General features: G+C 42.5%; 1 protein-coding gene across 1 annotated transcript in view; it reads left to right on the top strand.

Moving 5' to 3' along the window:
• Nucleotides 1–12,651, top strand: part of TGFBR3 (transforming growth factor beta receptor 3) — a gene marked incomplete at its 5' end in the record, with an annotated part of 104,151 nt that extends 91,500 nt beyond the window's left edge. The window contains 3 exons of the mRNA XM_080623449.1: nt 3,705–3,740; nt 5,549–5,656; nt 11,896–12,651. Of these exons, the coding sequence (XP_080479575.1) occupies nt 3,705–3,740; nt 5,549–5,656; nt 11,896–12,014 (263 nt within the window). The 3' untranslated portion in view covers nt 12,015–12,651. The remainder of the gene's footprint in view (nt 1–3,704; nt 3,741–5,548; nt 5,657–11,895) is intronic.
• Nucleotides 12,652–24,261: the final 11,610 nt, after the last annotated feature.

Here is a 24,261-nt window from a genome sequence, read left to right as displayed (position 1 = left end):
AGAGTACTGGGGACTCTAAAGCCTGATATTCAGAGCAAAAAGTGAGATGCACAAAGGGATTTTAGCTCCACTTTCAGGCTTGTTTGAGTCTGTAATCTTTAAGGAAAAACCCCACGAGTGTGGCTCGTAACTGGTTGAAGGAATTGGAAATGCTGAAGAGCATTAAAAGATAATGCCAAACAGCACGATGGGACTGGACTCTTAAGATTATGCCCTGAGAGTGATGGGAAGTAGGAATTGTGTTCACAGTTACATTAAATTTGAAAGCTTTTCATAGTGAATCCCTCTGGCAGCATCAGTCACGTTCTGATGCATTTGGAGAAGAAAATGTGTGTTGTCTTTTCCTTTTTTTGTATTAGCATGGGAGTTTAACCAGAAGCTTCTCTAGCTTCACTTGCACATTAAAATCTTCCAATTATGTCCAAAGGCTGTTTGACCCTTGAAATGCTTTCTGGGGAGTGTCAAAAAGAAGGAAGATCGGAAGTCCTTTAATGTCCCTTGTACAGTGCATGCTTTTTAGTCTTCAAACAATGTAAAGTTCCATACAGCATTGCTAGGGGACATAAGCAGCAACTGCTTCTGTTTAACTCTGCAAGTCAGCTCATACTTAGTTTTGGGGGATTTTACAAATTTACAGATCAAATCCACTTTGTATTAAAGGCAAGTATTTGATCTGTCAGTGTGGCAGAATTCAGACTGTGCTTTGGGCCTGATTCTGCACTCTTTCTTTTTGCAAAGCTCTCTTTCTTATTTCCTTAGTGGTTATTCTATTGGGAATGAGTAAATCCTGCAACTGAAGTTCAGCCTTCAATAAACAGACTCATACTCTGAGCTCTCTTGCCCTTCCGATGTGTGGAGCATTGTGCGCAGTTCCCGTCTCGGGCTTCACTGAGAATGTTGTCTTTGTGAGAGGCACAAGCTCTCAGTGTGCGAAGATGATCCAAATTTATAAAGATTAGTTACAAGACACCAGTGTGATAGAGCATTTTGTTGCATTGTGGGTGATTTAGTCTAATTGTGGGGTGTTTGGTGGAAATCTCTCCAGCATATCACAGCTTTCAGACATCATACAAAGCGGCACATGAACAGCATAGCTTTATTGGTATGCAGTTGTTCTGCAGTGAATCAAGCAGCCCCTTTCTAAAAGCCAAATGCCATTGTTGGCCAATATGTATTGAAGGGGGCCTGCAAGGATGCTAGGGATGGACTATTCATCAGGGACTGTAGTGACAGGACAAGGGATAACGGGTTAAAACTGAAACAGGGGAAGTTTAGATTGGATATAAGGAAGAAGTTCTTTGCTGTGAGGGTGGTGAGGCACTGGAATGGGTTGCCCAGGGAGGTTGTGAATGCTCCATCCTTGGCAGTGTTCAAGGCCAGGTTGGATGAGGCCTTGTGTGGCATGGTTTAGTGTGGGGTGTCCCTGCCCATGGCAGGGAGGTTGGAACTAGATGATCTTAAGGTCCTTTCCAACCCTAACTATTCTATGATTCTATAAGATTTGAAGAAGAAATACTGAACAGGAGAATTGATATTTCAGAGGTGTGGTGTCCTTCATTTGCTTTCATGGGAACAGGCCAGCTTTCATTGTTGTAAAGCATCTTATGTCAGTTACTGCCATTGGATCTGTTTTCTGAGCTAAATGCAGAAGTCATGCACTTGACATTTCAAAAGTCAGAACAAACTGGTCATTGCAAAGGTGTGCTGTCTTTTGTTCTTCGAAGATAAGCTTATGACTGTCTTTGACTGTAATAGAAACCAGAACTGTGTGTCTGAATGGGAATAATTTTCCTCCTAATTTTGTTAGTTATTTCCAAGCTCAGTTGCTTACATTATTGCAGTAGATCCCAATGGAATGTGCCACATTCTTTGCCTTTGCATTCCTGCATTTCATGCACACACTCTCTCTCACTTCAATGAGAGGCATATTTAATGGTGGCCATTTAAATGCCAAGAAATAGGTGTTCTTCTGTTGAAATAATCTACTAATTGTTCAGATTTTTGCTAAGTGTGGAAACTATAGGTTATTTTTTCCACAACAAAAAGAGAGAGGTCATAGAAAGGAGGTCAAGTTAGCAGCTAACAAGTGCCCCTATGCTATAAAGCTGTAGAAAATCATGATAATTTCTAAAGACTGGCTGCTGGTGATTCTAAATTAGATGCTTTTCTTAAGATTAAAGACCTTAAGAATTCTTGCTGCTTCTGTGTTGCACTGAGCAAATCACATTAAAATATGTGTAAGAACTGGATGACTGGGGAAAATTGATAGTGGGTGACGCAGCCTATCATTAGCAGACTTTATATCCTCTGTAGAGAGGCCAGTGGCAGAATGAGCATGGAAAATTCATTCTCCCCTCAGCTCAGAAGGCATTTTCTTGGCACTTGGGATATGCTAGTGGAGTGTTTGGACTAACTGATAGTGCCCTTACCCATGTTTGTACAGTTCAGTGCTCCTTGGTTTCAGTCCAGCCCTCCTCACAAATCTTGCATTAAGTAACACTTTTGCTGTGTGTTTGAGCAAGTGACAGTCACACAGATAAAGAATAAAATGCTTTTTTGGATGTTGTAGGCACATGTGAGCTTAATGATTTTTTAGCGTATTACTGGCAGTTTAGTGCTGCCATTTGGGGTTCAGAAGGTAGAAGCGTGGTCTTGGTTTAAGGGTAATTTAACATACTTATTTGCAGTATTTTTGAGCTGCTTTGTTTACGTAGCAGTTAGACAACTCTTGTTCTCAGTTGCTAAAGATACAAAAACAACTACTGGGACACTGTCTTACCAAATCCTTTTACAGCTGTTGCACTGAACACACTCAGATAATGCTAGAATTTAAATGAGATCCCTAGGTTACTGGGCAGTCCAGAAACAAACTGCAGCTAACCAAACAGGTCCTTGGGACCGAAGCCAGAATCTCTGGCTCTTCTGCTTGAGGTGGCATATTTGGAGAAAGATAAGAGAAGCCAGTTATCAAAAGAAGGGAAAATTCTTCGTTTTTAAGTATGTGTTTACTTGTCTCCTTTTGTTACATGCTGATAATGATGATGATATTCGATATTCTTGCCAAGAATAATAGCTTTGATATAATAGCTATGAGCGTTTATTTCTTATATATCATTATATCACCAAACTTCTAAAGCAGAATACCAAGTATGATGGACTCAGGAAACCGTGAATCAACACATACTCATGCAATTTGGACAAAGCAGTGCGTATCATGCAATAATACTGACTTTTCTTCAGTTGTGATAGCCAGCGTTTGATTGAATTTTGTGATATAGCTTATTGATATCTCATGTTTGTCATTAGTGAATACTCAGATGAATGTCATCACCTTAAAACCAGCCTTTGCAGTCTGTGCTCTTTAAGAGCTCCATGTAGGAATGACCAGAGTTAGTACGGGTCAGACCTGGTGACATCTGGATGTGAAAAATTGCAGTGTACTTGCCAGCAAAACATATGATGCATGAACTGTACTATAGATACGTTCCTCCAAGGAATGATCAATACACGAACAGAATTCTTCTGAGCTGAGCAAGATTATTGAATTTGGGCTGGTTTTCCTGAAGTTCCTGGTTTGTAAAGATTACAGTTAATACGTTTATGTCAGATCAGGTCCTGAAGGTTGCTTGCATAGTTTGTAGGCTGTATGTGGAACTCTGATTAATGGTTTGTGTTTGGTTTTTTCTTTCTTTGTTTTTAATTAGATTCTTCCCTTCCAAAGCCAAATGTGAGACAGCCGCGTAAGTAACTCTTGAATAAATCTCTTTTAAGCCTAAAACTTTTATCTAGAGAGTATTAGATCAATGAAGAAAATGATCGTAAAGCTTTCTGAGCGTTTGTGTGTATGCTGTGAAATTCTGGGACAAGACGGAATTCTGCCTGTATTGCTGATTGAAAGATTCTGATCAGCGTTTAGAGTGAAGGGCTGTGACCTTTTGTACATGTGCAAATCAAATCTGGGGAAACGCCATGCAGCCTTAGGAAGTGCATTTGCCGATGTGTGTTTGTTATTTCCCCCTTCGCTGCTTCCCTATACCAGCATTTCAGCAGCAATGCCAACTTACAGAGCTCCTGTGTTCTACTCCAAACCTCGCTCCTACCCTGCACTGCAACTGGCCACATCCCCAGTTACTTTGGCACCAGCGCTTACAGGTCATGCTGGAGATGAGATCACTGACTTGATATGGATTAAAATCTCTGTGGTTTTTTGTTGTCTTGACATACTGAATTAATCAGGGTCAATAGGAAAGGAAGAAAAGGAGAGAAGCATCACTAGAAGACAGTAGTAAACAGGAAGGTGAAGATGATTTGTAGCCAAAATCAAGGATAGAGAAAAGGAAGTGCAAAGAAGGGTTTGTTTTTTTTTTCCTCTGCCCTTGTCTCTGTGTCTTTGGGGCTAAATTTGCTCGAAGTAGCAAGGGGAATGAGAAATGATGCTTCTGGGACAAAAAACGTTCTAAGCCACTATCTGTCAGCTATTGCATGTGCAAACTTGGTCACAGGCACCCAGAAGTGAGTCCTGAAGGCCCTTGCCAATAGGAACTGTTGGAGAAGACATTTGCCAGAAGACCCTCAGGAGCTCAGGAGTTTTTGGACTGGGGGATGTCCATAGGGACATCTGCTGGATGCAGGCACATGTAAATTGAGGGTGTTGAGAAGATCCAGTCAGCTCATTTCCTGGCCAGCTTAGTAAAATGTTAATGACTGGTCTAAACCATTTTGTGCACTGAGAAACATTAAAAATACTGAAACTAGAAATCAATTTTGTGAGAGGAGATTCCCCCAAATGATCACTAAAAGTGATGATTATTTTTTTGAATTAGTTCTAATCACCAGAAACAAAACCACAAAAGCCGAGTTTCACTGTTTGGCTGGTTAACACTGAGGGGCAATACATGCAGGAACCAGATGCTGTTACCCTGGAAATGGCACTGCAAAAGGGCCTCTCCCCTAGAATGTTATTTGCGTGTGTGTGTGGTTCTATTTTTGTGCTCTGGAATTAATTTCAGTTATTGAAAGCATTGCCAAATGTGAAAAACAATTGTTTCTATTTATGTTTTCACTGACTTTTTGCTGGCATCTCTTTCCTCTTAACAGCAGTTCCGTTCCCCACCTAGATTTCAGACTGAACTTGTAGGAGATGTAGGGGAAAGTTTGCTTGAGTATTAGGGAATTTAAATGAAAAGCATCTTTTGCTAAAAATCTTAGCCCTTTAGAAATACATTTGTAAAATAAATGGATGTATCAGTGAAGGCAGGTTATTAATGCCAACTGAAAATGCTTAATTTTTGCAACATTTTCCAGATTTGGATGTGCTGAGGTGGCTTTTTCCTTTGTGATGTGGAACTGTTGCTTGAAGTGAAGCCAGTGTCTGAAAGCATCACTTTTATTTCCTTGATGCAAATCAGCTCGTCTGTTCCTTAAAATAGTGCTTAATTAACTAGGACTTTTTAAAAGACTTTCCCATGAAAGTATAAGATGAATTTCTATAAACCAGTATTTGCCACTGAACATGAGAAGTGCTCATAATGTGCGTTTACCTTTGCAGCTGTGTTCTACGGGCTGGACACGCTGACTGTGGTGGGCATTGCCTTTGCAGCATTTGTAATCGGCGCCCTGCTAACAGGAGCACTCTGGTTCATCTACTCTCGCACAGGTAAGGGTGAGGGCTCCCACAGACCTCAGTGCAGATCATGCTGCAGGAAATGTGGTCTTCCCTTTCCTCCCACCTTGCAGAGGCTATCCTGGGCTTTGTTCCTTGCTCTCTGCTCTTAACTAGGGTGTTTCCAGCACCTCCTCCCATGAGCCTGTTGGTGCGTATCAGCAGATTGAAACCCGCCCTTCCCTGAAGGGATGGAATCATGTTATGTGTTATGAACATGATTTGAAATTTGCTGAAATAATTTTAAATGCAGATTTTGAAAACTCACTTGGGACATGAATGAAACTGAGTATTCCTCGTGCATAATCATTAGTAGCATCTCTGTATTTCAGATTTAGTTAACATTTCAGTTAATGGATCCCTTTTGGCTCCCATACTCCTCCTTAAAAAATTTCTTGCAGTTACTAAATTAGGCTGATGTGACTGGGGATGTGATGTGATCAGTATGAGTAGTGGGCCAAATGGCCGAGAGAATTTATTTACATAGATGTATTCTGAATGTTACTAGACTTGAAAATGTTTCCTGTGCTTTGATTACATAGAAATTTTGCCCCAATTATTTATTCCTCCATTCTTCAACTGTGACATTAAATTGATAGAAGTCATGTGTCTTCTCACTTAATTTTGTCCAACCAAATAACCAGGAATGTGCCCGAATTGGTGCAGCCTTTATGCATATTTGGTTTTTCAGTATCTTAGAATTTTTTTTGCATAGTAAGTTAGCAGGAACACAATACTGCATTGAAAGAAGAGAGAGTTTGGAAACTTTGTTGCTTGTAATCTGCAAGGTGGTACAGACAAAGACTGGACACTGATGGGGCTTTGATTTGCAACGTCTTACCTTGGGTGCTGGTGGATTATGGGGTATTTCAGGATCCATACAGCCTGCTGGATTCCCAGCTGCTTCCACTTCTGACCTGACAAGACCCTACCGAGACCTCTGGAAAATGAAGTCTATTACTTCAAACCTGTGAGGCTCTGGGGCACTGGAATTCTCCTGTAGCCCACTGCAGGGGTTTTCAGCATCTAAAACCTCATGGAAGCTATTTAGAAGTGAGAATCCAGCCCTGTTGGTCAGAGCTTTTGTAAATATTATGATCCAGGAGCTTATGTTAATTTGGAAAAAACCAAAACCTGTGTGTTTTTTTCTAGTTGGCAGTACAAGAGCTTTGTGTAAGCAGTTTAATACTTCTCAATGCATCAGCTGTGCATGAAGCTTGTTTGGAATTGAGGCATGGAAAATTTAAAGGTTGTGATAATATATATAAACAGTATAATTCTGCCTCATATACTACTGAAACATTGTGGAAGCAAAGCAAGTGCAATTTCAATGAGTGAATGTGTTAGTTGAGAAGATAATTTCCGAATAGATAGATTTTATTAACATAAATTTAAGCATTGTTAAAGTAATATAATTTATATTGGAAGTTATATATTGAAGTTCTGTCTCTGTTCACATATAGAACAGAGACACATGTAGACACATGTTGTGTGTCAGTAGTCAAGGAACACTGAGAAGCCAACATGATAAATCCTTCAGGGACAATACGACTTGGACCAATCCCATTAAAAGAAGTACGTTAACGAAGTACATCATAGTGGCTGCATGCAAGTAATAGAGCAGGCAGCTGCTCTTGCTTTGTGTTTGAGAGATGAAAATAAGTGGAGAAAAAAGCCAGACAAAAGTAGTAAATGAGAAGAAAGGAAGGGGACATTGTAACTCATCAGAGATTTGCAGAAATGATAAAAAGTACCTAGGAATATCTGGTTCAGATTTTGAAAGGATTGTGAAAGTGAACCTGTGTTCCTGTGCACATAATTCTTCTGTGCATAGTATCTTCTATCTCCAAAGCACAACTTGCAGCAGAGCACAGTGAAGGCTCTGGCAGGGACAGTCTCTTAAAGGCCAACTGCTGTGGCAGACAAGATAATCCAGCTGCAGTGGAAACATTCTGGAGCTGGCTGCAGGCCTTTATTAAAATAAAGGGGGAGGGAGGAGGAAGATCATCTAAATTTCATCTACAGAGTGGCTGTCTTCTGCCATTAGAGAATTCATGTATTGCTGAATTGTGCCCTGAAATCTCATCTTTTGTTGCAAGTAGCACGGGGGTTTCTAACATACTTCAGACCAAAGGTTGAAACATAGGAGCTCATTCTAAAATATTTAGCTGATACTCAAGAGCATGGACAAAGCTACTGCTGGTGGAGAATGGCAACTGGGAATTTCTGAAGAAAGGTATTTTTGTTGCTATAGTCCTGTATGAAATACAGCAAAAGGCTTTTATCACTGTCAGACTCATTCTAGCGTAGAGAAAGCTTTATGTAAGTGAGCTGGTTTATTCATCTTGATAGGCCATTAACATTTAAATCTCAAACAGTTGACAGCAGAAGAGAACTACAAAATAAGTAGAATTTCATCCCCAAATATTAAAGGAGGATTGTTGTGTTGAGAGTTGGTTTGCGGTTTTCTTTTATGTAGTGTTTTGCTGATTCAGTCATGGACAACTTCTGCCAAAGCATCAGAATTGTGCTTTAGAATACTCCAGTCTCTCTGAAACAATTAATAATGGAGTACAAATGTCCTAAAATACAGAGATAGTAGAGGAAAAGAGAGGGGAGGCTAGGATTACAGCAACAAAGGAGGAATTTTAGCTAACTGCTGTGCAAAAGGACTCCATACTTTCCTTTCTCCAGTCAGTGAAAGGACATGGAATGTGACTGAAAGCTTTCCACAGTTGTTTTGGTCCTGCCGGGGGAGGAACAAAGGGAAAGTAGCAGAGATTTGCCACAATTAACCCAATTTACCTGGCTGTCTTTAGGAAGAAGCACAAATGTTGCAGTGTGCATGGATGCGGAAACCTTTCAAAATGTAACCAGATAAATATCTGTTAAGGTAGTATCTGTCCTAGTAGAGATAATTGACTGTGTTTGGGAAGGGACATGTGCAAGTCTGATGAGTTAGTGAGACTGCTAACCCATGTAAACTGTGTTACACAGAATATCAGTCGCTTTATTCTCTTAGAAAGTGTGTTTTTCCTTCTCCAGGCAGTGTTGCAAGTGTAGAGGGTAAAATGTTCCAAAATCTGGGAAGTTAAAAGCGTCCCTCCTCCCCCACTGTTCCCTTTTTTATGGATCTGATTTAAAATAAACTAACATAGCAACCAATTATATTTGGCAAATGGAGATAGAAAAGCAAACATTCAGACTTCCTGGACAGGGAGTACAACTGGCAGCTTTCCTAAGTGTGAATAATAAAGTGCATGTTGTCGCATTGAGATGGGTAAAAGCTTGTTTACCGTCAATAAATGAGACATGTCCGTTTTGAGCAGTTCTGGTTCAGGAACATGAGATACATGAAGCTGTTTACATGAAAAAGGCAAATGGAAATGCCTTCACGGTGATAGTTTACATCTCTTTACATCCTTTTGTGAATATTCTTTAAAAAGTCTTCACTACAGATCAGCTAGGTGTTGGGGAAATAAAATGCGGGCGAAGTCAGCCAGTCCAAATGTGATTGCTAGACTGTGTTCATAACGTCCCTGTGATTTGGATTGTTTTTTTGCTTGAGGACATTGAGAATTTGTTATTGTTTGACAAATGTTTGGTGTATCAGAGTTGCTGATTGTGCTCTAGAGATGATGTGCTGCAGAGGCAATTGAATTACAGCAGAGGGAAGGGGGCTCGAATCCCAAACCAAAGGAAAGGTGCCTCCTAAGGTGCTTTCTAGAGGAGCTGGAAGGAGTAAAGCAAGCTGTTGGGCTCGCACAGGGACCCCAGCGCTGCGTTTGTCACTCTGCCATAAAGCAAAACCAACATGTGTTTAGCTTATAAGTGAATTTATGGCTAAATGTATGCAGATTGTATTGCCATGCCGTGGCTGACACAGAGCAGTGTGTAACCATGTGGTTTGTAAAATGGGTGACAGTGGAGCTGCAGGGAGGGCTGGCGGGGGCCCTGCCAGGGGAGCTGCGGCTCCTCTGCACATCCATCGCGGCTTCTCCTCCTGCTGCCGAGGTAGGGTTCGCTGCCTGGCTGCTTTCTCATGTTTGTGTTCGCTTGTTTTGCTTTAATGAAGGGGAGTTTGCTTACCACTGCCGTTGTAAATATATCCTGTAGTACAAAAAGAAGGAAGGCTTGTACACAAACAACTGGGGGAGAAGGGAATGAGTTGTGAGGGGAAGGCATCCAAACAAGGCTTATGAAAGCTTTTACAGCATAATAACACAGGTATTGATTTGCTACAGTTTCTTGTGATGGGTTGCAAAGCCACTTCCAATGCAAATTAGAGCTGAAACTCAGTTTATTTACTGACAACTGAGGGTAGATTCTAACCTGCAGCAGAAATCTGCTGCTCGTGAACAAGCTAGGTAGATATTTCTTACACTGGGAAAAAAAATCAAAATCAAAATTCACAAGAGTAAATACTGGGCTGAGTGCTTGAAGTCAATAGTGAGATCCTCACCCCCTTTTTAAGCATTTCATTGGTCTCCTGGGCAATGTGGTTTAGTGGTTTAGTTTGTTGTTTCACTGTTCTGTCCCGTCCCCCGTTTCCTCCCCATTCCTAAGCCAGTGGGGTGTAAGGCAAAAGCTGTGCATGTGGGGTCTTATGTGCGCTTACAGCTGTGGCACAAGCCAACAGTGAACCTGCTGGTTCCCATTACAAAGTTCAGATGCAGCCTCTGCTGTGAGAAATGCTCAGAGCTCCCTTGTTTGTAGCAGACCTCTGAATACCGAGCAGCCTGCAGGACATCTTCTGGCCTGAGACACAAAGTGTTAAAGACACACTTCCTCCGCAGCGCATTCCCGGGAGAGCGCAGGGCTCTGGCAGCTGGGCAGCAGCACACAGGGCATGGGGATGTGCCAGAGCAGTTCCTGGAGGAGGAAGCTGGCTTGTCCCTGCTCTGTAACCCTCTGGATGCAGGCTGTGCTTCCAGCCTTCAACCTGTCACTGAAGCAGACACCGGGTAATGAGAGCTTTACCAACTCCTGAGCAGGGATGAAAAACTGGACTCTGCAGAACTGGCCCATGGCATAAGGGCAATGTAGAGCAGGAGAACTGTGTCACTATAACCTCATGAGGCAGGAGATGTACCAGCCTTTGATTTTTTTTCCCCAGTCATCCCTGCCCATGATGTGGCAAAATGTTTCCGTCTTGCTCCTTGCTGGTGCTGGCTGCCGTGGTTGGTCTGCAGCTCAAGCAGCAGCAATCTGTTACTGCTGCTGAGATCACAGCTTCACAGCCTGAGAGAGGCGTTCAAGGGAGGGGCCAGCTACAGTGCGAGTCATACAAACTTGGTCTTGCCATCTGTTTTGAAGAGGCTATTTTAATATTGCTAAGGTTGCAGATTTGAGCACTGTGACTTTAAAAATGTCAGTTGTGGTTTCCTACATGGCCTCTTTATGATCTGTTACGTATTCACGTAATTTTTACTTCCACCTTAGTCAAGACCTGGAGTTTTTTCATAGCATCCGAGCCACAGGTGCCAGAGAGGTGTGAGGTGAGCAGACAGAAATCTAGGTTTTATCAGAAGCCATAAATACGGCTTTCCGTCCTAGTGCTTGATTTGGCAGTGCAAGTAACAAAGAGCTTTTAATTTATCATCAGTAAACCACAAGAAATGGTGAGATTTCTTCTCACTTCAGGTTGTAAGTGCTGCAGGTACTGTGGTAGCTGTAGGGGAACTTCCTGCAAATTCTACTTGGAGTAAATCAAGTCAAGCTTGCAGGGTAGCTTGTTGGTTTTGTACACAAAGAAAACTGGCCATGTCTCAGGGTATGTGCTGTCCAGCTGATTGAAGAGCATTCTCTTCAGCTCCACTTTTACTGAGTATGCTGCTCTATAAGCTGACGTTAAAACTAAAGCCTACATTTCATTGGCTTTTTTCCAGGAAACAGCAAAACTATAAAGAGGTCAAAGTCATGTAACAGGACCCATTTGAGTGAGAGCTGACAACAAAGATAGACAGTGTCTATCTTGGCAGTTTTTGTCAGCTGCTTTTAAAATGCTTAAGAAAACAGCTGTATTGTTTTCCTCATGTGCAATGCCCAGGTGTCAAAGTCTAGTAGCATTTTCAGCAGTACTCTGAGGATTGTGACCCAAGATATTCATTGCATGGCAGTACAAACCGCCAGAAGAGGAAGACTGGGCAGGAATGGAGAATTGTTTTTCATGACAACTAACATTTTCTATTTCCCTTCTCCCAACTCCACTTTTTGTCTCCCCTTTCCCTCAGGAGAAACCACAGGAAGGCAGCAGGTCCCTACATCCCCGCCAGCCTCTGAGAACAGCAGTGCAGCACACAGCATCGGCAGCACGCAGAGCACCCCCTGCTCCAGCAGCAGTGCCACCTAACACTGCAGAGGCACATATGAGGGCATAGGTTCAAAGGACTGTGTGTGGACATCAGCTTTTTAAAGTTAAAAGGATTGCTTTTGGGAAAGAAAAGGTAAAAAGAGGAGGGATTTTTCTACAAAAAAAAAAAAAAAAAAAAGACTTATTTTCTTTTGGGGAAGCCACTGTGTGTGTGAGTGTGTATCTATACGTGCACACAATGCATGGGTAAACACAGCCTATTGGATCTTCTATAGGATGTTGTGCAACGTGTGACAAAGCTACTAATTTTACAGTACTGCAATCTGTTCTAGGGGTCTGTGGGCCCTCAATGTGAAATCTGTGCCAGTTTGGAAAAATGCTGCTTTGTCTGTATGACCTTTTTGTTTCCCTAAGCCTTCTCATTGACATGCGGTATTAATTATGGGAGTTCAATCATAGAGTCATAGAATGGTTTGGGTTGGAAGAGGCCTTAAATATCATCTAGTTCCAACCCTCTGCCACGGGCAGGGAAGCCTTCCACTAGACCAGGTTGCTCCAAGCCCTGTCCAGCCTGGCCTTGAACACTGCCAGGGATGTGGCAGCCACAGCTTCTCTGGGCACCCTACCCCAGGGCCTCACTATTCTCACAGTAAAGAACTTATTCCTAATATCTTATCTAAATCTACCCTCTTTCAGCTTAAAGTTGTTACCCCTTGTCCTATCACTACACAACATAAGCAAAAGAAAGCTAATCTTAGGTCAAAAGATTTTTGTCTTAAGCAAGAAAGCCTCAAGGTCAGATCTCTTTGGTTAATAACATTCTATTACTTCAGCTATGTTTAGCTACTTTTGAATGACCTTTGTTTTGTTCAGCCTACAGCTACAGCATCTCATTTGCTTTCCCGTCATGTTTGCAGCTTCAAGTTTGTTCCAGGTATTTTTGGTTTACTATGTATTGATTTGCTAATTGGAGAGGAGCACACTCTAACATTCCCTTTCTTGTTCTTTGGGCCAAAGCTCTTTAAATAACAGGGGTTTTTAATATCCTATACCAAATTGAGGCACACACAAACATTAAGACAAATAATGGTCTTGTGCACTAACATAGATGTGTGTACCTTTAATGGCAATGTCTTTATGCAAATAAATGTATACCTATGTATACAGAGCCTAACTTACCACTTTAACAATTGGAAAATTAGGTTAGTATTCCTTCCTTACATAAAATATATAATGCATATATATAAAAATATAGATATATTAAAAAACAGCTCTCTCTTCAGTTTATGATAGGTAGATAAGATAAAACAGGTGATTTGGTTCTAATCCTTCAGGTAGCCCAAATTTCCTTTGACATAAGGGGTGGTTTTGAGGGCACAAAGAATGTACAGTACAGCCTGTTTGTGCAGAACACTGCGTATCAAAATGAAGCTATTAAGATAGTTGTGCAGTTGTTTATGTCAAACTGTTGTATGAACATTGCAATAGACCCAAAGTAGTATTGGAATATGGAAATGGCAGAAAGGTACTAATTGTCACAGTATTTCTTTAGTGTCATTGCTATATCCTGACCTCCAATTCAATGCCAAATTAAAAAAGACACTTTTAAGGTGTAATCGTTTGACTGTTACGTTGACACTTTGTAATTGTAATGTGTTCTACTGATCCTTCTCCTTCTGAAGAAAAACAAGCATTGTTTTCCTCTAAAAATGAGATCAGTAACTTTCATTAATTGTAGCGAAGGTTACCTGTGTTCTGCAAGAGGAGAAGGGAATTAATTACACTAGAGTGATAGTCTGCTCTGAAGTCTGAGCTGCAGATTTCTTTTGCTGATTCTACACTTGTGCCTTGCTGATGCCAGGATGGTCAAAGTGCAAGAAATGCAATAGATGTAAGTGCCCAGGATCAGGTGGAATATTACTCATTTTAAATCAAATCTGTTACTAATCCTGCAAGCATTTATGCATACGAGTAACTACACACCTTGTCCTTGCTAGTACAAGCACGTGCTCAACTCTACATGTTATGGCTATTCTTGGAGTCCTTGCGGATGGTCAGTGTATAAAGTTGCTTATACCAAAAGCGGTTTATGTTACCAGGCCAATGAGCTGTGCTGGTACCATCAGGAGGATGTCATGTAAGTGTAGTTATTCCTATGCTTAAGGGGATGCAGGATTGGCTCTGTTACAAGATGTTGGGAGGACGAATGTGCCTCCTGTGTGGTTGAAAAGAAAGCGCTTTGCCTAACCTTCAGCAGAATGTATTGTATAAGCATATTCTATGTGTAAAGTCTTTAAAGATGTCTTCAAAGAAGACTAGAGTCTTTAAGTTCAATCATAGCTATATTTTACTACATTAAATTTCTGTATAAAGATATATTTAAATGTTTTAGATAAATGTAAGTTACTCTATATGAAATGTTTAATTTCAATTACTGTGAAATTTATATATCTTGTAAATTCTTTTTCCCTGTTTTAACCCTTTCCTTCCTCAGATATTTTATTAAGTAGTTTCTCATAGGAAGCATTGGATTTGGTTGTTGGGATGGACAGGTTGAAAACTTTTATGTAAAATAGATAATTGTATATTTTTGAGAGAAACATGCTTCATTATCGATGTTTTTTATCAAAAAATACTCTAATTTTAAAATAATTTACAGATTTATATTTACCTTTGGATAAACCAAAAATATATGGAGATGAAAGATTCAATTTGTTGCCTTGTATTTGAAATGCAATTTAAGTGAACTGAACGTGGTGTACTCAGCTATTTAATTCAGACATTTTAATCAATCTGAACTAATAACCTATTGGAGGTTACCAAAACTACGTGTAATTAGCAGATGGAGCAGCCATTTCTGCTTCAGTAAAGATGGAGAGAGAGAACCAAACCAAGGCATTCCCAGATAATAGCTTTATAATGAAAGTGGATAGTACTTCCCAGCAGCTGGTAGCTGCCTGCAGTCAGAGTACTGATCCACCTATAAACTCTACTTGTATCACAGCCATTTGTCTCTACAGCAAGTTTCTGTGTGTGGTGAATGTGTAACTGCAAAGCCACTGGCTCCCACCTGTCAGACCTGGTCTCGCTGTGCTGGAAGGGCAGCAAGGCACTTCTGTCCCAGCGGAGGCTTTAAAGCAGGACTTCAGGAGGACGGGCGCAGGGGTAAACTTTAGTGTGATGGAGTCGACTGCAAAGGAACTTCTTATATAAGAATGGGAGGATTGGGCTTAAAAGGGACACCTTTTGTCTGTAAAAGCTATTGGTAGCATACTTAAACTCCAAAGTAGACTGCTCGTTGTGTCATGCCTTGTCTAATCACTAGGTCTAACCTTTTACAGGATTTGGTTTTGAACATTACTATATTCATGTTTTGAGAAGTCACATCCTTCTGTGTTAGGCTATTTTTGTATCATTTTCCACATGGAAATGGATTTGCGAAGTGTTTTTAGATGCTGATGATTGTAAGCTTCCCCCTGCCCTTTTGTAACCATTTTTTCTCCTCTATGTACTGTTCCTTCTGTTACGTATATCTACCTCATACTTCACAAGAAGACTGTACTGTTGATTTGCTGACAACCCTTCGTGTGAGGTGACTGTTCTGTCCTATTGTTTGTCATTTGTAGGGATGTTCATAGTATTATGAGATCTTTGCTGCCATGTTCCTACCATTTCTTAACACAATATTCTCATGTTTGAATTAAATAAGTATATTTCTTTAGGATCTAAATGCCAGATGTTTTTAAAATCAAAGAATGGGAGAAATTTACTTGCTAATACCTGTGGCCAGTCTGAACACTCCATTTGTATTTCATATTACATTCAGTATTTCAGAGACTTGTGGAAATGCGTAGTTGTACAGTTTTGATAACCACAGTGTCGTGTCATCTTAGTCTCTTGTGCATAATAAAGTATATATCAATTTATTAATAATTGGTGCTGTGATTCATTTATTTCAAGTTGTGCAGGGCCAACAGCAGTAGATCAAGTTCTGTCTCACTGCTGTGTCCTCATGTCCCATAAACTTGAGGGCTGCCTTGGTTGCAGCGACCACGAGATGGTGGAATTCAGGATCTTGTGTAGTAGGGCCAGTACAATAGCAAGTAGAATTGCAACCCTGGACTTCAGCAGGGCAAACTTTGGCCTTTTCAAGCAATTGCTAGAGGAAATCCCATGGGCAAGGCTGCTTGAAGGTAAAGGGGCCCAAGATAGTTGGTTGGCATTCAAGAATTGCTTATTCCGAGCTCAAGAGCAGAGCATCCCGACACGTAGGAAGTCAAGGAAGAGGGCCAGGAGACCTGCGTGGCTAAATAAGGAACTGCTGGGTATGCTCAAGTGGAAGAGGAGAGTTTACAGGTCATGGAAGGAGGGGCTGGCCACTCGGGAGGAATATAAGGCTGCTGCTAGAGGATGTAGGAAGGCAGCTAGGATGGCTAAGGCCTCCTTAGAATTAAATCTGGCCAGAGGGGTCAAGGACAACAGAAAGAGCTTTTTCAAATACATAGCTGATAAAACTAACACCAGAGGCAAGGTTGGCCCACTGGTGAATGGGATGGGTGCCCTGGTGACAGAAAATACAGAGATGGCAGAGTTATTGAATGCCTTCTTTGTCTCTGTCTACTCTGCCGGAGGCAGTCCTGAAGAGCCCTGTACTCCTGAGACCTCAGATGAAGTCAGGTCACTGGAGCAGTTTGCCTTAGTCGATGAGGAATGGGTTAGAGACCAGTTGAGCAATCTGGACATCCATAAATCCATGGGTCCAGATGGGATGCACCCCCGAGTGCTGAGGGAACTGGCGAAAGTCATTGCTAGACCACTCTCCATCATCTTTACCAAGTCTTGGGAAACGGGAGAGGTGCCTGAGGACTGGAGGAAAGCAAATGTCACTCCAGTCTTCAAAAAGGGCAAGAAGGAGGACCTGGGTAACTATAGACCGGTCAGCCTCACCTCCATCCCTGGGAAAGTGATGGAACACCTTATCCTTGGTGCCATCCTAAGGCATGTCAAGGATAAGAGGGTTATGAGGGGCAGTCAACATGGCTTTACCAAGGGGAAGTCATGCTTGACCAACCTCCTAGCCTTTTATGAGGAAATAACATGATGGATGGATGATGGCAGAGCGGTGGACGTGGTCTACCTTGACTTCAGCAAAGCATTTGACACAGTCTCCCACAGCATCCTCATAGCTAAATTGAGGAAGTGTGGTCTGGATGATCAGGAAGTGAGGTGGACTGCGAACTGGCTGAAGGACAGAAGCCAGAGAGTTGTAGTCTATGGGGCGGAGTCCAGTTGGAGGCCTGTATCTAGTGGAGTGCCTCAAGGGTCAGTACTGGGACCAGTATTATTTAATATCTTCATCAATGATTTAGATGAGGGAATTGAGTGTACTGTCAGCAAGTTTGCTGATGGCACTAAGCTGGGAGGAGTGGCTGACACGCCAGAAGGCTGTGCTGCCATCCAGCGAGACCTGGACAGGCTGGAGAGTTGGGCAGGGAATAACTTGATGAAATATAACAAGGGAAAGTGTAGAGTCCTGCATCTGGGCAGGAACAACCCCAGGTTCCAGTATAGGTTGAGGAACGACCTGTTAGAGAGCAGTGTAGGGGAGAGGGACCTGGGGGTCCTAGTGGACAGCAGGATGACCATGAGCCAGCACTGTGCCCTTGTGGCCAAGAAGGCCAATGGCATCCTGGGGTGTATTAGAAGGGGGGTGGTCAGTAGGTCGAGAGAGGTCCTCCTTCCCCTCTATTCTTCCCTGGTGAGACCGCATCTGGAATATTGTGTCCAGTTCTGAGCCCCTCAGTTCAAGAAGGACAGGGACCTGCTGGAGAGAGTCCAGCGCAGGGCGACAAAGATGATTAAGGGAGTGGAGCATCTCCCTTATGAGGAAAGGCTGAGGGAGCTGGGTCTCTATAGTTTGGAGAAGAGGAGACTGCAGGGGGACCTTATTAGTGTATATAAATATATAAAGGGGGAGTGTCATGAGGATGGAGCCAGGCTCTTCTCAATGGCAAACAATGATAAGACAAGGGGTAATGGGTACAAACTGGAACACAAGAGGTTCCGCTTAAACTTGAGAAGAAACTTCTTCTCAGTGAGGGTGACGGAACACTGGAACAGGCTGCCCAGGGGGGTTGTGGAGTCTCCTTCTCTGGAGACTTGGGTTTTGAATACCTGCCTGGACACATTCCTGTGTAACCTTATTTAGGTGTTCCTGCTCTGGCAGGGGGATTGGACTAGATGATCTTTTGAGGTCCCTTCCAATCTCTAACATATTGTGATACTGTGAAACTTCAGTGGGAATTGTGTGTGTTAAGGCGGTATATGATTTTGGGTGGCAACATCCATTTTCCTTCTGTCTTCTTTTATCCACAGACTTCTCCGTATCATGGCTTCTTGCAGAAACCAGTAGATCTATTTAGGTAAATGCTGCTGTTCTTCACTCTAATTTGAAGTTCAAAGCTCTGATTCTGCAGGCATTTAGTTGTTGCATGTCAAGGCACAGCCTCAGTCCCATTATGCACAAAGCCTGGCTTGAGCACACTCAAGCCAAGGAGTCTGCTGTTAGTCTTGTGCCTGAAGAGCTCCATTGGGCTGTTGTACCCCTTACTGCAAGTACATTGGAGCCACGTGAGCAAGGCTGAGGTGTGTTTTTGTTACTGAAGGGTCTTCCTGTGCTACAGCAGATAGTTTGGCCATGTGTCAGCAGGGCAAGGATTTGGGTGTTTACTATCCTGCTTATTGCTTTGTTTCCTGTATTTCATGTGCAAAATATTCTTTATGAGCACACTGGGGGAGCCAGCCTCAGCAGTATTTCACTGGGTTATTCAAAGGTTGTGGTTATTAACTCAGAAAAGAAAGTTCCTCAAGAAAGGGATCTAAAATGTGTAATGATTACTTGTAAATATCAAGATTCCTTCAGTACAGAAAAGGCTGGTAATTAGAAGCAGTTGTAAGCTTACACGTTGCCTGTGACTTACAACTTGCAGAGGTGCAGAGATTTATTGCTTCATAACAACATTATTTCAGTTTCTGCATAAAGCGGTTTTTTTTCCCCTTTTGGAAATTAACTCCATAGAGCTGACTCTCAGCCTAAAGATACTGGAGCTATTCTTCACCTCTAAGATCTGAATTTCAACTGAAACATGATGTGAAAGCATGATCAGTGTTTCATATGAGGAATCAATTTTAAAATGCAATTTTTAGCCACCAAATTGTGATATATTTGAGTGATTATTTTTTGACAGTAAGAAGAGGCTCCCCATATTACAGAGGAGGTGTCAGTGCTGTGCGTGTTTGTTCCTATCAAGCATTTGCGATTGAAGCAAACATTTTGGAGAGCCAAAAAATACCAAGTGCCAGTTTCGGCAAAACCACAGTCCAGAGCTCTTTAAACAGAATTAGATTTATCGCAGTGTTCCCTCCAAGACAATATAAAAGGGGAAGGAGCCAATATTTTGATAATTTTCAGAGCTGTCACTTTGTAATTATAAAGCAGATATTTATGAGGCTGGAAGTCTGTTTGCAGCTTGATTTTTGTACTGTGCTCTCACATCTCCAGGTCCTAGCCTTGGCCTTGCGAACCTGTGTGCATTCACTGTTTGAATTCTTTGCATAGGAAAAGATCAAGTTACATCACTTCACCTTCCCAAAGAAGGATATGGCTCAAGTTACGTTTTTATAGTCTCTCCTTTGCTAGAACTCTTTAGGGGCTCAAAGCAGCACATCCAGATGATGTGCACCGAGGTGGCTCCAGGCCTGCTATGCAGCCAGGCTGGCATTTAGTGCTGCACTCTTCTCCCTGTGTTCAAGATAAAGAGGAGCTGGTTTATGGATAGTTGAGGAAGAAAAGCAGCACAAAATTGTTCCTCTTGCACTTTCTTGAAATGACAAGGTTTTTTCCATCCAGTTATTTTGGTGCGTATTGCTGGAGAATTGGTTAAAAGATACTTGGGTGGAGTCTCTTTTTCACTCGTGATGTTACTTACTGCTGCTTGTGAACTGCCAGCTCTGGTAAGGAACAGAGTGTACTGACAAAAAACTGAGTTAGTACTGTAAAAATCAGGCTATTGAGTGTTAAGCACTGGTGGTATTTAAATATACTGTAAGTGGTTCAGGAAACTCCCTTTCTGTTTGGTCAGCCACGTCCATTTTTTGTGATATGCCTGCTAAAATTAAAGTGCAGTCCCTGCACTTTGGTGTTCCCAGTTCTCTGTAAGAATTTCACTTCCAGCTTTGCTTTGTAAATAGGGTGAAAGGCTCAAAAGAGTTCTCAGTCTGTCCTTTAGTACAAGCAGGCATATCCCATGGGGTTGTAAGCGCTTGGGATGTAGGGAAAGCCTTTGCTCTGTGCTGTATTTTTATTAGCCTGTGATCCTAAAAGTGATTAGTAACGTTAGCTGTTAAGAATGGAAAATAAAATAACCAGGAAGGTTTAAGAGGCTCATACATGCAGGGCACTTTCAGCAGGAATATTTAGGTTTTCACAAAATATTTGAGTGCCAAAACATGTCACAGAAAATTTTAATCATTGAAATAAAATAACATGAAGGAAGCAGTTAGGAAGTGTCTGGAAATGGGAGGCTGAAGACTCACACCGCACTTAATCCTGAACGGAGCTGGAGCTGGCTGGCTCCCAGGGCCACCACACACCACTGCAGCCATGACCTGGTCTCTGGCGAGCAGAGGGTGGGTATGCCATCACCGGGAACTCACAGAAATGAAGCAGGATTATTGTGGACAAGACTTGGCAATACTAACTTTGGGGTATCTCTTGTAAATAAGCCCTTTAATAACAGGCTTTTTCAGACAAATAAGGTTTTAGTATAAGCTCTCTCTGTCTTTTGCTTCAGGAAGAAATGCTGTGAAATACAGAAGGCTCTAGTTAGAAGCCACAGAACCAAATGAGAAGCCACAGTGCTGGCGCTTGGGATGTGCTCAGATGGCATGTGCCCATGGTGGCAGGAGAAGAGGTAAAGTGCTAGTCCTGCCTTCTGGGGGGAGCTTCTCTGCTGCTAAAAGCCATGCTGAAACTGAAACTTTAGTTAGAACTAGGATTCAAGCTAACAATCTGTCATGAATGAGAGCAGACTCCTGCCTCACGCTGGAGTGGAGGGGCAGGGTGAGACCCGCGGCTTCTCATCTGGCTCGAAATGGTGGCTGGACCAAGGGGGTTCTGTGGTGACCTCAGACAAAGCAAGAGGGAGGGCAGCACCAGCACAAGGGGGGAAAGCTGAGGGTGTCCCTCTCAGATGGGCTTGAGATGGTGGCCAGCCCAAGGGGATTCTGTGGTGGAGCTCAGACAAAGTAAGGGGGAAGGCAGCTCCAGCACAGGGGGGACAGTTGAGGGGTGTCCCCCTCAGGTGGGCTCAAGATGGCGGCCGACTCAAAGGGGTTCTGTGGTGGAGCTCAGACAAAGCGAGGGGGGAGGCAGCTTCCAGCACAGAAGTGCTGGGGCACAGTCAAGGGGTGCATGGCAATGATCAAAAAAAGCTCCTCAGGGTTTTGATGGAGGGCAGGGAAGGTGCCTCACTTTTTAGCTCCATAGTTACATTGCTGTCTAACTGAACCACCATATGGGGAGTGATGAGGGCCCCTGTGCCCTCTGGAGACTCTGTACAGCACCTCTATGGTCTGCAGCTCTGGTCACAAAACAGACCTGCCTTCACTCTTTTGCTTTAAGTGGAAAGAGACCCAAAGGTGGGGTTTGGATCCCAGTCCTCTGACTACATGTTTCAAACCCTCTCTGAGAGCCATAAAGCATGGCTCTCTTGTCAGCAGCTCCGGTGCACAGGGCAGCATGGAAAAAGCAGACTACTGCAAGTGCAAGATGGTGAAAGGTGCTGAAGATGTGGAAGATGATCAGCAGAGAGAGACAGGATCCAGCATGGGATGACAAACATCGACATTAGGAAGAAGGTAAGGCTGTATTTTTATTTCACATAGGCTAAGCTGGCTCTGCCCTCACTGGGGAGGCAATGTTGGTAACTAAGGATGGAAAAAGGAAGGAATCCATGATGAGATTATTGTCAAGTTGTCTGACAGAGAAATTTGGATCAATGCTGCAATTACGAGTATTGTAGCATGAGAAGCAGAATGCACTGGTTCTGGCTGGGAAGAGTTGAGGGATGATTACACTGCAAAGCGTGTACCCTGCTGACATGCTTTGTACCATTACAAAGCCAGAGTAAGTACACCCATGTTTTTACTGGCAGTGCTTAGTTAATTTTTCTGTGACTTCCCTCAAATGTGTGTCCCTGAAGTGAGTCATATTTTACTTGATGTCAGACAACAAGGGTCTGTCATAAACCAAGAGGCTTTTGCCAGGCTGGCTGCCTGGCCTTTCTCCTGTACCCATGGGCCACAGAATGCAGAGGATGATCTCCTCTGTGGACAAGGAGTAGTTTCTCTGCTTGCATGGTGCTTGCCACCAGCATTATGAAATAACCTACTGAGGAGACCATAATTGTACTGGGAACTTCAGAAATCTGGCTCTGGCAAGGCATTGTGTACAGCTGATTTTGTTTTCTGGTTTAATGGTAAGAGTAGGGTTATGCTAAACTAATTCCAGAAGATTTCTCCATTGCTTGCTTTTGTAAGCTTTCATTTGTGGCATTGCTTTTTCATTCGGAGGTAAAATACAAAAAGCTTAAATAAAAATATACATCATAGGCTAAGAATACAAGAGGTTGAAAGTCAGACCTCATACTTCTAGAGCACATACTTGTTAGTCAATATCTGGTTAAACAGCTGTGAACCAAGAACAAATTTGAAGTTCTCTGTCTTAGAAGCTGTAAGAAATCTTAATTACTGTGTTTATTTGAGTAATGACAAATAGTGTGGTTACAGGGACCCCAGCTGTTATTTGTGTACTTGTATTGTATTGCTGTTATTGAGCAAAGACAAAACCGTGATACGGAAAAGCTTGGTCATCGTGCATTTATGTTTTTAAATATAAGCCCACATGTATATACAAACACAAATCATTCCATCTAGTAGTGGGAGAACTCAAGAAGCGAAAGTAGCAATGTGTATGTCAGAGGACAAATGCACGTGGACACATGAGTAGTGCAGAAAGCATCTCGAGTGCGCAAGCAGCGCTGTAAACAAGCGTTGTACATCTGGAAGTATGGTTTAGTTGTGCTCTTTCAAAATCTTAAAGGTCTGGATTCCCTTTGCTCAGTTCAGGTAGTTAGGGGAATCATCAGCCTGTGCTTCCTGTGTGGTCGCTAGAGGCTGACTGAGCACACGTTGCCGATCTCCTGTACGGGCACCAGGGAGATCCTAGAGCAATTCCATTCTTAACTGAGCACCTGCAGCTGGCCAGGATGAATCTGGACATCCATCTTCTCTAGATTGCGTTGCTCAGGCTGGGGAGTTCTTATAAAAACCATGTAATAGGAATGAACTCATAAATTCTCAGTGTTTATGTGTGCTGTGGTGCCAGCGTAGAGTCACGATGATGCAAGTTTATTTTGACACAATCAATGAAGATAACAGTTACATGGGATGAGGGTAAGAGGAGACAAGGGTCACTGCCTTGCAGCTTCCATCTATAGGTGGGATAATTCAAATGTTGCCTTCTGCCTACTAACCTTTCAGAAGATTTTTCACAGCATTGAAAGAAACCAACGTGTGTTAAACAGGAGGCACTTGCCCACTTGCCAGCAGCCAGGCTCAGTGCCATGTTGGAGGAAAAAAAGTTCGTTGTTACTCAGAGTCCATACTTCATTTTTAGAGCAAACTAAGGGCCAGATTCTCAGCTGGTACAAACCTGCTCCTCTGACTTCAGCCCAATTCTGCCTGTTTACACCAGCAGAGCATCTCTCAGTGTATAAGCTGCTCTTTAGCACTGAATAACAGAAATGTAATCTGGCAAGCAGCCGGTTTGAATAGCTGCCAGTGTACTTCAGATGCTAAGATGATTTCTTGAACCCCAGCTCTTCCCTCCTTCTTTAGACTTTTATTGAAAACAGGACCTATTCCCTAGTCTCTGAAGTCATACTTCTTGCAACTTTAGTTCAGCTGAATTTTGCTCTGCAGATTTAAAGCCTTTATCAGCATTAAAAGCTTTTATTTCCAGGTGAGGTTCTGACAACTGCAGTGCTGGTCTTCCTGTTTGCATTTAGGTCAACATGACCCACGCTTGGGATCAGCCAGTGCAAAATGCCATGGCCATTTTTCAAAGATGCCTGTGGTCTGAGCGGGGATTGCAAGGTAGCAAGGCACTAGAGCCATTCTGGCACCAATGAATTGTGTGTGAGTTCACTATAAAAAATCCCAAAAA

This window comes from Psittacula echo, assembly GCF_963264785.1.
Source record: "Psittacula echo genome assembly, chromosome: 7".
Taxonomy (NCBI): Eukaryota; Metazoa; Chordata; class Aves; order Psittaciformes; family Psittacidae; genus Psittacula; species Psittacula echo.
This window is presented reverse-complemented; position numbering and strand designations above follow the sequence as displayed.